Source organism: Polistes dominula, unplaced genomic scaffold, assembly GCF_049000335.1.
Source record: "Polistes dominula isolate Pdom_NZ unplaced genomic scaffold, Pdom_raw_medaka contig_28, whole genome shotgun sequence".
NCBI lineage: Eukaryota > Metazoa > Arthropoda > Insecta > Hymenoptera > Vespidae > Polistes > Polistes dominula.
In genome coordinates, this window is record NW_028300879.1 from 180,373 (window position 1) to 195,540 (window position 15,168).

At 31.4% G+C, this 15,168-nt stretch overlaps 3 protein-coding genes across 14 annotated transcripts in view; 2 read left to right on the top strand and 1 right to left on the bottom strand.

Annotated features, from left to right (window-relative positions):
* LOC107068439 (Myosin-7a binding protein) overlaps nucleotides 1-10,833 on the top strand; it is a 27,316-nt gene extending 16,483 nt beyond the window's left edge. For 10 of the 11 annotated variants that reach the window (XM_015324793.2, XM_015324795.2, XM_015324794.2 and 7 more), the window contains 12 exons: nucleotides 2,940-3,130; nucleotides 3,215-3,293; nucleotides 3,450-3,592; nucleotides 4,072-4,207; nucleotides 4,286-5,230; nucleotides 5,368-5,545; nucleotides 5,729-5,835; nucleotides 5,937-6,069; nucleotides 6,154-6,225; nucleotides 6,298-6,445; nucleotides 9,053-10,066; nucleotides 10,148-10,833. In XM_015324793.2, coding sequence (XP_015180279.2) covers nucleotides 2,940-3,130; nucleotides 3,215-3,293; nucleotides 3,450-3,592; nucleotides 4,072-4,207; nucleotides 4,286-5,230; nucleotides 5,368-5,545; nucleotides 5,729-5,835; nucleotides 5,937-6,069; nucleotides 6,154-6,225; nucleotides 6,298-6,445; nucleotides 9,053-10,066; nucleotides 10,148-10,465 — 3,464 coding nt within the window. In that variant the 3' untranslated portion in view covers nucleotides 10,466-10,833. Of the gene's footprint in view, nucleotides 1-2,939; nucleotides 3,131-3,214; nucleotides 3,294-3,449; nucleotides 3,593-4,071; nucleotides 4,208-4,285; nucleotides 5,231-5,367; nucleotides 5,546-5,728; nucleotides 5,836-5,936; nucleotides 6,070-6,153; nucleotides 6,226-6,297; nucleotides 8,194-9,052; nucleotides 10,067-10,147 lie in introns of those variants that run through there. The other variant, XM_089173297.1, reaches the window with a different exon arrangement.
* A 458-nt stretch (nucleotides 10,834-11,291) lies between these two features.
* On the bottom strand, nucleotides 11,292-15,154 carry LOC107068443 (queuosine 5'-phosphate N-glycosylase/hydrolase). 2 transcript variants are annotated; one of them, XM_015324811.2, is made up of 6 exons: nucleotides 14,953-15,154; nucleotides 14,642-14,857; nucleotides 12,260-12,422; nucleotides 12,084-12,197; nucleotides 11,807-11,935; nucleotides 11,292-11,711 (listed from the first exon to the last, which is right to left on the bottom strand). In XM_015324811.2, exons 1-6 carry the CDS (start codon nucleotides 15,046-15,048, stop codon nucleotides 11,473-11,475), a joined length of 957 nt encoding a protein of 318 aa, XP_015180297.1. In that variant the 5' UTR covers nucleotides 15,049-15,154; the 3' UTR covers nucleotides 11,292-11,472. The 2 variants fall into 2 exon arrangements, with proteins under 2 accessions (XP_015180297.1, XP_015180296.1); XM_015324810.2 differs by having other exon boundaries at nucleotides 11,807-11,992; nucleotides 14,953-15,150.
* On the top strand, nucleotides 12,429-14,635 carry LOC107068445 (uncharacterized). Its single transcript, XM_089173516.1, is given in 6 exon segments — nucleotides 12,429-13,323; nucleotides 13,398-13,745; nucleotides 13,818-13,954; nucleotides 14,017-14,135; nucleotides 14,138-14,260; nucleotides 14,336-14,635. Coding segments are annotated over 6 exon segments (1,488 nt in total). The 5' UTR covers nucleotides 12,429-12,820; the 3' UTR covers nucleotides 14,594-14,635.
* Nucleotides 15,155-15,168: the final 14 nt, after the last annotated feature.

Sequence of the window (15,168 nt, forward strand, 5' to 3'; positions counted from 1 at the left end):
TTATAACTTTGCTTTTTATTCATAGTCGCTTTTTTTTTAATTTAACATTTAACTTCTTGTTGTTTTACTTTGTACATGTAAACGCCAGTAAACATCATTTTTCATACAAGTTTTTATGTTCTCTTTTTTCTCAAGAAATTCATCACGTTCGAGTATTACCGTTTAAAAATTGATAAGTTGTGATACTCGAACGTTTAATCTAAAATCAATTCTCTTGAATTACTCTAGGATTAAATATAGGAAGTTATTCTATATATTAAATATAGGTTTTACTACGAATGTACGTTAGTCTAGATGATTATAGTAAGTTTTGTTATCGTTATCGATAAACGATTCGTCGTAATCGACACCGCGAGCACTTAACAAAACGCTCGTAATGTTAGCAACGGTTACAATACTATCCAAGCTTATCTCACGACTCGATCCATGAACAATGTTATCATTGAAGAAACTTTGGCCGTGGCATCTTTCGTAATTAACTGTCGTTATACTTCTTATCCGAGTGTATAATAAACGTAAGCGGTCAAAGGGACGAACGTCCAAGAAAAAATGCTTTATTATCTTTCATTTTTTTCCTTTCATCCACCTGGAATGTTCGACCTACTCGACCCTACTCCCTATCCTACCCCCCCCCCTTATTTTACCTTCTCGTTTAAAACTAGTTCAGAGTAACATTTTCGCATTCCGATGGTTAATTTATCGCGTGAAATCGTTAACACGGGATGGGTGGAGAAAGAGAAAGAGAAAGAGAGAGAGAGAGAGAGAGAGAGGAAAAAAAGAAAGAACGACATTATTCTCTTTTATACAACGGTTCGCAATTTCCGTTGGCCTGCTTCTCTTCAAGTTCAAATGTGAATTCGTCGTCGAATGATGCCTGTTGTTTTATTTTAGAAAAATTTGTCGATTCAAAGTAACGAACGAATACGAAGTATCGTAGAAATCATTCTCGTTAGATCATTACGTACATACATATAATATAATTCAATAATCACTCTGATACTGTTACATCATCGGGTTACGTTTCGTATAACATTAAGCTGGGGAGGTATTTAAAGTAAATTAAAATGAATTTCAGAATGACTTCCAAGTGAGTTTTCTCTTTTTTTCTTTTTTCACTTGGGTTCACTCCTTTAATTTATTTTCATTGCAAGAAAGGTGCAATTATGTTTCTTGCGACGCATCCTTCCCTGTAAACGTCAAGTATCAAAAGGAGGAACGTCGTCTCGGTTTCATTTAATATGATATTTCATCATGAAATATTACGTTTGTTCAATCTTATTTTCTTATTCTTTCAAATGAAAAACGTTCATTATTATACTTGATTACTTTGGTATACACGGCCCCGTAGAAGAATTAATTAAACAAACAGGATAATAAAAGGAAACATATTTCTATGCAAATTCGATTGGATCACGATGATTCACATCAACGATAGACGACGTCCTTTTATTACAATCGAGTCGTATCTATCTTTTTAAAGATGATTAAATAGAAAAGGATTATTATGCTATGGGATGGTACTTTCCACGTTTATGTTTGTTTCCTTGCAAAGAGAGAAAAGCCAAGACAATTGACGACATAGTTAGTATTATACGAAGAAACACGTACCGTTTAATTACAATTCCCCCACGAACGATTGCTTCTAACAAGGAAAGTAAAAGTTACACAGCTAATTGAAGGATATATCAAATAATTTTTTTCATATGAGTCTATCTATCTAAAATATAAATAATCACGAAGAAGAAGGACGAAGAAGAAGGACGAAGAATATATTCCGTATGTTTGTAATCGCAATAAGATGAGAAGAGGATGATGCTTCCTTCGTTAAAGCTAAATCATTCGCATCGATAGATAAATATAATATTTACGACAGCTATCAAGTGGCAATAGAGAGAAGGGAAATAACTGTTGATGACCTTCACCTTCTGGCCGAGAGATCAGGGTTAGAAAGTACGTCGTCGTCCGTCAGGTGATCGAACGTGTTGTTCGCGGAATGAACATTTAGAGAGACGACGACGACGACGACGCGACGACGACGACACCGTTTTCTACACATTTCCCTTCATATTTCATTAAATATTTCATTCACATCGGTAATGAACTTGAGCTTACTTTAGTTACAATCTAACAAGCGTGAAAGATAGGAAATTTTCTTCTTCTGATGATGATTACTTTCCTACAAGAAGAATATTATTCCTAATCGCATTCTGATCTTGACGTTCACGCGCGACCTTGTAAAAGGCCGTCCGTCTATCGTTCATCGTGGTTTCCCATGGAAAGAGTTCAGGAGGTCGCGATCGATCGTCAATTTCACTGAGAAATTTAATCTTGAGATAGAAAGAGAGGACAAATGATGCTGAGAGGAATCAACGGCAAGGTCGCTGGCTGGCTGGCTGGCTGGCATGCACGTTAGTGTACACGTTGGTGTACACGTTGTGTACACGCTGTGCACACGCTGACGCAGGTGAAATCATTCCTATAGACTTTTAAACTTGCCACTGCAAAACAAGACTTCTCTATTCGATCCATTATCGGCATGACTTGACCGATTTAAAAGAAAGTGCCAGCTAAAAAGTGCATATGCATGTACTCGTATGTATCTATCAATTGCTTTTCCCTACAACTGTAATCATTCGATTTCTTATCTTTTACTAACTCTCTTTGGAAACTAACTTAACATTAGCTACTACGCATTGACACTTTCAACGAAAAATGTCAAACGGTCAAGCTCTTGTTTTTTTTTCTTTTTTTTTTTTTTTTTTTTCATTCAAATATATGTATACGTATAGTTAAATACGAGGCAAGTAGATTATGACATAGCAGTTAATATACATAATCACGTAACCGTATACGAGTTAATAATATCTTGAAACTCGATGAGATTTAACTAAAGCAACTGCCTTTCGTAAGAAAAATGTTTTTGTCGTTGTTTGTTCCAGACAAACCTTCGACAGATTCGCCAACAATGGCACATTCGGCACTTCGCGAACTCGTTGGACGAGCCGTAGAAGAGGCCAAAAAATTACCTGGTCTTTCTGACTCGAGCGCCGATAATTCAAGGACACACGAACAGTGTAATATTTCGGAGCACAGTTACGAAGATCTTCTCGCCACTGCGATATTGAATAAAGTCGGCAGAACTTTGTATCTTTTTATTCTTTTTTCCTTATAAAATTGAATCGTTTATTAAATGATATCTATCAATTTGTTCTAGGTCATAGAAAAATTTCAAAAAGAACAAGTTGATGGAAATAGCAACGTCCTGCACGAAAAGCCTTCAGCTAAAGCGGAAAGTATGTTTCCTGTGATTGATATAAAGAATGATTATATTCAACTATCTTAGCTAGATCTAAGAAATGATTTTCTTAGATTTCCTTTTTCTACACTATATTAACTAGTACTAATCATACGGTATAAATACAAGGATTATAATATATTTATTATTTTAGGTGAAACTGAGTTAGGTCTCGATGAAGGTGTCGAAGAAGGTAGCAGTAGTTTGGAACCCTTATCTCAGGACGAATATAGCAGCGATTGCAGTGTACCGCGTGCAAGGCATTCACGAAATCGTCAAGAGCCATTATCCCTTACGGTATGTAATTCGAATATTCAACGATTTAGTTATTTAAAACGAACAATATCATTGTTATTTCATTTATATACACTTACGTCAATGATAACTAACTGATCAAAACACTTTACCAAATTATTTAAATTACATTTTCGAACGTATTTTGAACATTAAAGGAAGTACTGATCAGCATATTGCGTGATATTATACCACGTTTAAATATTCATTAATCGATAGGTTGGTTTTTCTCACATGACACATCTGTTTAATATTTAATGAGCACTTAATATGAGAAAGGAAACATATATAAAAATTGTCTATTAACGAAATTCACGTACTTGGATGTGAAACGAATCGATCATTCGTATGTATGTGTTGTACCCATGTCCTATTAACTCTTGTAATTTGGTTAAATTAAACATTTTTACCTGAACATATTACATTTGAATTATAATATTCTATGAACTGTTTCGCGAATATATTGATCCTGTATTATTTAGATAGAGGAACGAATAGAAGAAGTTACAACTACGTACACATCCGATGAGGATCCTCCGGAATGTGTGGAAAATGGTCTACACATCACAAATGTTCGTCGTGTGCCATTTCCGGAGCTTGGTATGGACATCATCGATCGTAAGTAATTTCATTGCACGTGACCAAGAGCAACGATTACTTTTTACTAATTATTTATCTTTTATTACTATTGTCTAGCTTCTCAGGAATCATCCGACGAAAGTCAAGACGAAGAGGATGAATCAACAGCTCATGTTGATCTCGTAGCACCGTTTCAATCCTGGGAAGAAAATTGGCTATTTCAAAAGAAAAGAGTACCGATTCAATCGGATCCCGTTGCCATGCTCGTACCAAGCTCCAGCGCCGATTTTAAAGCATTGATCGGTGATAAGGATGCTGAGGATACGTCTGATCTTTCTGAATGTTCATCGGCACAATCCGATGAAGAAATCGAAAAGGAACTCTTAGAAGCTATCAATAACGTTGTGCCACGATCGCCGAGAATATCAGAATGCGAAATTGTTGAAAGCTTGAATGAAAATGAAACGATTGTTCGTAAGGATATTCAAGATTTGTATTCGTTGCAAAATCATTCGGAATTTATTGAAACATCGTTGGATTATAAAAATAAAACTAATCAAATGTATAATGGCGATGTTAAATGCAACGGAAATGTAAATAACGGAAATAACGAGGATATTCAGAAAGATCAAATACTTTTGATGAGTTCTTTGAACAACAACAATAATAATAATAATAATAATAATATCGAAAAGGAAAACATGAATTATAATATAGAAATAAAGGATGAAAAGTTTGATACAAGATCGGAATACAAAGTTGACAAAAAACATATAATAGATTCGAAGGCTGAAATACAAAGAACGGATATCCAATTACTTCAGTCTCAAAAGGACACCATACCGGATGTGCCAAAGATAACGACGACTCAGTCAACAAAATCGTCTATGTTAGAGAATAATCTTGAAGTTATTACTAACGACGTGGTAGACTTGAATGAGAAGGACAATTTCAAATCTTTAGGCGACATTCAAAATAAAATGATTGATCAGTATATCAATGGAGAAGAAGATAAAACAACGTTGTATTCGTTAAACGTTTATTCTAAAGAAGAAGTGCACTGTAAGTATCTACGTTATAGTGATCATCAATGTGTTGTCGTCATATATTATAAGCAAAATAAATGTTCTCTCTCTCTCTCTCTCTCTCTCTCTCTCTCTCTCTCTCTCTCTTGTTATTATTCGTACGATTTATTTTAGTTGAAGATGGAGCTCAGCAAGAAAGTGAATATACTGAACATTATGATACAGCAACACAGAGACATTTGGATAGTCTAACGAAAGATGATATCTACGTCTTACAAAATGACGAAATATTTGAAAGTTCGTTAAACGATATCAAATTAACGTCCAATTTGTCGCCTAAAGAAGAAACATAGTAAGTTTGATATCACATTGTCAAATGATTTGCAAATATTTCGCGCTAGTCTTATGTTATCTCGATATGTCAATCTTCGATAAAAATGTTCTATAGATTTTTGAAAGATTTATATCGCATAAAGAATTTTCTTGTTCTAATGACGTGGTAATAAATAAAGCATATCAACATTCTTCTGTGTAGTAAGTGTCGAGAAGCTGTAGCAAACGGCAAACTTGATTCGGTTTCTTATTCGTCCTTAGAGAAAACAGCCGAAAAAGATATACAATTATCTACACCACCACGTCCAGGTAATCGAAATCGAGTAACATATTTCTATTATATTCCATTTATATTCCATTTATATTACATTCTTACATATTATATGTATTATATTGATATAATCGAATAGGTACAATCGCTGAAAGAGAACATAAGAAATGGGAAAATGCAGCACCGATTGAAAATAATCCTTACAGTGAGAAGAGCATTAAAAAAAGACTTTTAGAAAGACAATATAGCAGAAGATCCGCAGATATGCCAGGGTAAATTATCGAAATGAATTAATTCACAATAATTGTCAATAATTCTCCATTTGTTTGTGTCATTTATTATTTTGATAAATTTAGAATGAACACCGAGTTACCGTTAAGCAATGGAACTGATCTTGTTCTAGAACCTAATGAACCGGATATTAAACGGTAACAGTCAAATTTTGATTCTTATCATTGTTGAATAACTATTTGATTTTTAATTAATTGTTTAATTAATAGATTTGGCAGAGATTACTACATCAATAATGCAAAATCGGCAACCGGTGAGAAGATACGAAAATCACCAACAATCTCTGTATCTAGCAGACCTGACAGTGCATTGTCTCAACGTTCAAGTTCAACCACAGGGACTGACCAAGAACAACAGGTGAGTTTCGAACTTGGAAAGTTCGAAGAGGCTTCCTTACATGGTAGCCTATCTAGACGGAGTTATCGCGATCGACACGCAAGTCCTAATTTTGCGATCAATCCTCTGCTGCGTTTGGAATTTCACGAAAATTTCGACGAATCAAAAGAAAATATATTCACGACCGATGATCGCGAAACATGTATTAAGGATGATGTTGAAACAATTAACGATTTATGGACAAACGAGATATCAAAGAATTTTCAAAATGATACGATCGTTATCGACAGCGTCAAAATGAATCCATTATATCAAGCTCATCAGGATGAATGTTTACCAATCGGTTCTAATTCGAATGATCGTGATTCCGGTATGGATTCAATAGAATCCTACGATTTGAAATGTAATAAAACGAATAATGTTTACTCCGATAAATTATCCTATACAAAAGACGAAATTAATGCCAGGGAAAATCAAATAATTTCAACTAATCACAAGAGATACCTTAATATGTTTCATTACAAATATCATACTTTTGGTGGAATAAGAAATTCAGTTATCTATCCACGAGATCGTGCAATTAATTACGAAGACGACGTAGTCAAAGATAATTTCTTCTTTGGGTCGCCAGATTTTGTCAATATGAAATTTCAAACTTTCGGTGGGATTAAAAGGAGTAGAAAAATCGACAGTAGAAAAATACAAAATTATAGTAAAATTAAATTAAGACCAACGATACAAATAATTAAAGGATCTAAAGCTAATCATTTCGCGAATAAAAGTATCATTAATGATGATCAATTGAATGAAGTAAAAAAGGAGGAAATTATCGACGAGGATGATTGGTTGGACGAGGATGAACACTTGGAAACTAGATCCTCGCGAGTTTTCAATCGTAATTCGAATATTAAAAATAGGCATAAGAGAGTTCTCAAAAGACAAAACAAAGTAGAGAGCATGGAAGATGATAAATACGAAAATAGGGATACTTTGCGTACTTCTTATCGCTCGTCGTTAGACTTATCAAAGAAAAACAAAATAAGAAAGATTAATTATACTAAAGGTAAATTATTGAGACAACATTCACGTTCTTCGGAGGAAGGAAATTTGAAATTAGAACCGCCTGTTGTGCCACAAGTTATCGAACGAGATTTTAAGACGTTGAAAGAGCTTAAAAATTCGAGTTCTCGAAAAAAGAAATGTAAAGATAATTCCTCTAATAAAATATTAGGTATAAGAAGCCTAAGTAATATTACGATTTGGTAATAAGTTCACATTTTTTGATTAATCTATGAAGTCTCATTATATTTTATAAGTATTTTTATATCAAAGTTATAAAAGTTAATGGACATTTACCTGAAACAAAATAGCCACAATTAAAAAGTCAATTAGTGTTTAAGTATCTCGTATTCAAGGAATCCTTAACAAATAATCTATTCCAAAGAAATTTATGCCAAAATGTTGTTGTCAATTTTTTGTCAAAGTTAAAGTTAATAATTAATTAAGATATACCATTAGCGTTGTTTTTAGTTGCAAATTTGTTATTGTTGGAAAGTTTTTTTTTGTTTAATTTTATTTATGTCATTTATCTCAGGAATATATGGTGTGTAGCGTTTATATAATCGTACATCTTATGATCTCACTTATAATTTACTTACGAATACTAATTCATTGGGAGTAAAACGAAGGGACTAGCTATATCCAACTTTAAATATGTATTATTGTGTAGACCTTCAAATAATTTAAATATATTACTTATTTAATGTTTATTTTTTTGTTCTGTTTTAATATTGCATGCTTTAGGTGTCGGTTATTAATGCATCGTTATTTTCAGCAAATCGAATACAATCGGTTGATTCTTCCGTTTTTGCGCATACGTGTATCGTAAACGTCAAAAATTATAATAGTAATAATAATCATTTATTAAATTTATTGTATATAACAGTGTATATATATATATATATATATATATAGTTCTGCACCAATTTGTCTGTCTGTAAGAGTCACTGATAAACTGTGAAACTTGCTGTCTCTATATTAATTTGATATTATACAAAGCAACACTCTATTCGCACTGCATATGCATGAAAGCTGTGATAAAATAAATTGGTAAGTAAACTTTAAGAAAAATTCAAGCTTCTTTCATATGCGTTGTTCTTCGTTTAACTAACAACTAACCCAATTTATATTCTTGGATTTGATTTCTTTTTATCAAAGGAACGAAACTTTCTCTCTCTCTCTCTCTCTCTCTCTTTTGAGCAACTTAATCACGCTAAGGGTAACACAAAATGAATATAAATATATTTGTCTCGATTATCAATTTCATCGATTACTTCTTGCACGACTTATTTCAATTTCGCTCTCCTAACACTGCACACAATATTTGGGTACAGGCTTTTATTCGCTTCACTCTAAGAATACGAGATATGGTTTAATCAAAAGTAATTGTATCTACATTAGTACGATATGCATGACTTCACGATGAAATCTAACTTGTATATACTATACATATATGAAAAAAATACTTTATGAAAAATTTGTTAAATGTTTGGTTTGAAAAAAAAAAAATATGAATTTTGTAAGATTTGCATAATCGTTTGTTTGCATTGCAATTCTCGTTTGTTTCAGAATGAAGAAAATTTCGACAAGGATATGGCATACGATTCACCCAAATCGAGAACGGAAAAATGGCGAAGGAACAATTCGAATTCTTCTACGGAAGAAAGCACGAAAGATGAATACACCATGGAAAAGAAGAAAAACGATGTTTCTCCGATGAAACGTGAAAAATCATGGAACGATCAAAAAGTAGAAGATCTTTTGGAAAACGAACGTAAAAACAGTAAAAACGAAATAAACGCGAGACTGAACAATCAAGACAACAATTGTGGGATCTTTGAAACGCAAAAATCTTATATTCAGAGTGACAATCAGAAAATGATAAGACGAATCGATTTAAAGGCTTACGGTTTTGAAAATGATTTCGATTCGAATAAAAATGAACATTTAAAGTCAACGAGACCGCAAAGAGTTGTGAACAAGCTCGATCTGAAATTATTCGGTTACGATGGTGGGTTGCGTCGTACGCAATCGCATAATCAAATCAACGGTGTTGATATCAAGCCACGGATTGTTAGGATGGCAAAGAAATCAAATCTCGGTCATTTCAGGAATCATCGTAATTTTCATGATAAAGATCATTTTGAAAGACAATGTTCTGATGATCCAAATCTCACGCAAAGTACTGGAACCCTTAATGAACTTTGCGAACAAGTTGATCACAACTTTTTCAATACGGTGATGACTTCTGCTAAATCGGTTCCTAATATTGCGAATAGCGAATATTATGAAGATACAAATGGGAATTCTAAAGACTTCGATAGCGAGGAAGAGGATAAGAAATTGAGAGTTGATGTTGGGAATGATAGTGGCTCGTCGAATGTTCATTCAGAAATAGACGTAGAAGAAAAGGATCTATCTACGGAAAAATTATCGAATGGAAATGACGAGAAAGTGGATTCTTCCCAAGAGAAAATAAACTTCAAAAATATTGAAGAAAACAAACTTCCTATGCCATCGGTCAGAAGATTGGCCGAAACTTTTAACAAACCAACGATAATCGCTCCAACTCCTGCACCACGAGTAAGATAATTGAACATTTTGATATTTCTGGGCAACAAAATTAATATTCCCTCCTTCAATATAAAATATTTTTATTTGTAGACTACAAAATCTAATACAGCGCATAACGATAGATGTGTAACACCAGAATTGCAAATAATCGAGACACCCAGGCAGATGCACAGTTTAACAGCCAGGTCTCTTTCGAAACAATTTCGGGAAGGTTTACGACAAATTCCTTACAAAGTAACTTCACCACCGGCTAGTCACGTCACCATGGAACAATCTAATGATCGGGAAAATCAATCGGAAATAGTACAAGCTAAAAGGGATGATTCGTTGAAAGACATTAACGTAATAGCCCCGGGTAAGTTAAAATCTAATATTAAATTTTGGGAACAAATGCAAAGGCAAAGTTAAAACTTTATAACGATGGACTTTGAAATTGGATAAAAAGGCACACTATTACATCGCCATGGCGATGATTTTTAATTCGTAACTACAAAATAAAAACATATATATATATATATACGTAGTGTAATTTTTAATAATATATACAATACTATTTTATACACTTCTATTAGAATTGCGTTTCTCGCAGACCAGTCATAATTTTATATAAGTAAAAAGCATGATGAAGCGTTTTATTGAAATGATAACAAAAATTATATGTTCATATTTATATATATAAAAAAATAAAACGAAAAAGTTACCATCCTTACCACGTGCAAGAATGTGTTAACGGAATATACTAAAAAAAAAAAAAAAAAAAAAAAAAGAAAAAAGAATTAATTGTGAAGTTACTTCGAGTCAGCCTCTGATAATTACTTATGTGATTAAATTTGTGCCAAATGACATGAATAATAATATGTCATTAGCCAAAGAAGATAATATTGTAATTAATTTCTTTTATAATTCATAAATATATACACACCCTGTTCCATTTCCAGGATAAATTCTCTTTAATAAAGAGCATCTTCTTGTAAATATTGTTAAACTTTTAATGTTAAATATTAAATAATCGTCACTGATGAATATATACAAAATTCAATTTTATTATACACAAGATGAAAGTATATATTTGTAAAATATTTATTATTAATTTAGTAAACATGGGTCTGGTTGCAGACATTCGTTATTAAAATATATATATAATATATATATCATTATTTTTGCAAAAGGTTAAGTTAGTTCACTATCCTTGTGTGATTTTAGTGTAAAGTGTATTATTTGTATCAAATTTCAGTAAGTATTTAAAGTACAATTTTATTTACTTTAATTTGTACAATATAATGCATTGGATTCAAATATTATATATTCATATATATATATTTTTTTAAATTTAAATAAGACAATTAATAATTTTAAATATAATATAATAAAATTTATAAAAATAAATTTAATGTATATCACTGAGAAGAAGGAAATTAATAATAGATACATCTAGTTTTATGAAATGGTATACTATCTAACTCTTTGGCATATTGTCGACGATAGTCCCACAAAAAATGATCGATTAAAACACAATTAATATCACTTTCTTTCAAACGTAAATTATTATGAGAATTAATTAAATGTTTAACTTCGTTATTAATACGTTCAACAACTTCTATAGAACATCCACGAATTTCTATTTCTTCAACACTTCCCGATTCCAATTTGAAACCTACATAAACTCAGTATTTAAAAAAGAACACACATCCTGTTATATATTATTATTATTATTATTATATTTATATAAGTACTTTTATCTAAACTCACCTGAGCAAAGTTTATTTAATAAGGAACTACTATATTTGAGAGTACCAAAATGAACAAGAACTTGAGGAATTCGATAATCGGCAAACATGGTAAGAAAATCAATGTCATAAAATTCACCATATTCTTTCCCTTTAAAGCAAGCCCAAATATCACCGATTAAAATCTGAGCCCTTTTATAAAAACTAACTAAAATAAATAAATAAATAAATAAATAAATAAGTAAATAAATAAATAAATAAATATTATTCGAATAATCCATTAAAACACATAAACTTACTTTTATATGTTTGGAACTGTGCTTCATCTTGAAAAGAATGAAAATCAGTAACAATGAGTTTTAATAATTTTTCTGCCGAGCCTGCACACGATTTGATACATTCGACGAATGTACCTATATTATGAAAACAAATGTTATTATTAATATAATACAAGGAAAATATTTAAAAAGTATACCTTTATATTTGTTCAATAATACTTCTCCGGCTTCATGTAGAACTTTTACTCTTTCATTTATAAGAGGAATATTAATAGTGTTATCATCACCTCGAAAGATTACTTCAAGTTCATTTTTAGTTATTTTTGAATAGTACTTAGGATCTGTTATAGGTGTACCCTCCTGTTATACGTATATTATGCATATAGAACTTATCACAAATAATTTAGAAATTAATAATGATAATTGATAATACAGCCAATATAAAGTGATAAAAAATAAGGAATCATTTTTGATTGGAAATGTAAGAAAAACAAAAGTGTGAACAAAAATAAATATATGACAGCTATATTCATCCTAGTAATATAAATATTAAAATGACATTTAATGATTAGAACATTATCCAAATTTATTAACATAGATATATTTCAATTTATATATTGTCTTGTATTTTGTATTAAACACAATGGCATGGAGTTGGGATACTATTGATATAATACGTCTCAAAAAACCAACGTAAGTAAATTATCATAGAATCAAATTGAAAGTATAAATAAATATTAAAAAAAAACACTTGGAAAATGTATCATTTAATCAGAGCTTTAGATAAAGTAATTGAAAGTATTCCCAAACCAAAGGGTGCTATTCCTAATTTTGGACTACCAAAATGGAAGGTAATGCCTTTGGAATCTAAAATTCCAATGGTACCTGGACCAGAAGGTGCCTATAACTTTATACGACGTAAAATAGGGAAAAAATTGTGGACCAGTTCATCCGACGCAGAGTTTAATTTAAATGATCCATATTGCTATGAAATCAAATTCACATACGATGCCTTGCACGATGAACATTTGGTACCATTTTTTTCAAATACGAATAATATTAAGCATTTATTGAAAGCTGGATTAATTACACGTAACTTGGAAGGAAAATGTTCCTTAAAGGATTATAACATGTACAGAAAATATTTAAGAAATGTACACACTGATAGAATTAGACGTGAACTAAGAAAAAGAACATGCGTTGCTCATGAAAAACGAGTATTAGAATGTACTGAAGAACAAGCACAAAATGAAGTGAATAAGTAAGATTTTGGAAATAAAGTAAGGCTGCTTTTTCTTCTTCTTTTCATTTCATACATATTTGTAATGATTTTAGATTAAAGAGAAAAGAAAAACTAACAGAGGCACGTAAGGAAATATGGGCAGCACATAAATTCGAAGAGGAAGCAAAAATCAAAGCTCAAAGAGAAAAAGCCAAAAAATTGAGAAAAAGAATGAAATTATTAGAAATAAGAAAACGTGAAGAACAAATGATGCGTGCTGCAAGAGCAAAGGCTCATTCGGAAAATATAAAACAAAAACAGAAATTGGCTAGTGAAATTCAGGAGCAAAAAAAGATTCATACGATAGTAGATTGGCGTAAGAAAGAACATATGCGTAAGAAAGCTAGAGAAGCGAGATTGAAACACAACCAAGAGCAAAAGATTATGGCCATTGAAGAGAAGTAAGTGATGCTAACAAATGATGATTCAATGATTCATTCATATTTCTACGGTATATATCAATTATATTTTAGATGGAAACTAAGACATGAATTGCAAAGAAAAGAAATTGAAAAAGAACACTTTCTCTTCGATTATATAAACAATCAACGTGCAAAATTTATAAAAAAGTATAATGAAAAGATAGCAAAAGATAGAAGACGAATGAATAGTATGGAATTTCAATCTAAATATTATTTCTTTTATTATATATTAATATTCTGATATTTGTAGAACGTTTACAAAACATGAAAATGTTTGTACAATGTTATATGGCCCGGCGTTTACCAAGAGGAAAAGAAAGAATTTGTTGTAAGCTGTACAACGACAAACAGGTGAAATTTAAATTGTTTGTTTGTCTAATAAATCTATATATATATATCAATTATATGTTTACCAGAAATCAGAAGATAAAACTAGAAAAGTGTCACACATATCTGAAACTCGCTTGACTCTTTCGAAAGGCAAACAAGCAAAGGTAGCAAAGTTTAGAATAATGTAAATGTATTGTAAAAGTATTAACACTTAATTCTCAGTTCTTTTCAATTAACAGAAAAGGAAAGAACTTATTGAACGTAAGGAAATATCAAAGATATCAAAATACTCTAAAACAAGGAAGACAAAAAGACAAGAAATGAAAATATCCAGTAGAGAGAGATTAACGGATAAATTAAGCAAAGAGAAAGCAAAATCGGAATTAAAAGAACAACCTGTTGTACCAACAATCGCTGTAAGAAAATCAGAAGAAAAAGAATCACCGGAAACATTAGCAAAGGATAATAAATGCAAATGCCAAATAGTCAAAAGTTAATGATTAAATGTAAATATTTGATATTTAAGAAAGAATGCATGAACTTACATCTATAGCTCTTTTAATAGCAGCGCACATTGCAAAATACCCAGTTTGTCCGTTGACTTTCCATTTATTGGCATTTTCTTCGGTCCAAAATGAAAAATTTAATAAATCCAACAGGAATATCCAGTCAATGGCTTTAGGGTCAGAGCATTTAGGATGAAATTTACATTGTGAAAAATTATTAATATCTATTCTTTTTTCTTTAAGCTCTTCCAAAAGCTAAAACAATGTATGAAAATCTATCAAAATAGCAATGGAATAAAACAAACAGATATATAATATATGTACATAATAACTTGTTGCTGCTTACTTACCTTGCAAGCAACAGCTTTTATAGCCTCGTCGTCTATAAAAACATTTTTTGCATATGCAGAAACAATTTTAGCTGATTCTCTCGGCATTACAACCATGTTTGAACGATTATTACAATAATTACTTGCGTATAAAATAAAAACGTGTTATTATATAAAATAGAAGATATCTAACCGGAAATGAGGATAAAAATGTATGACGTAAACTTGACTATCATT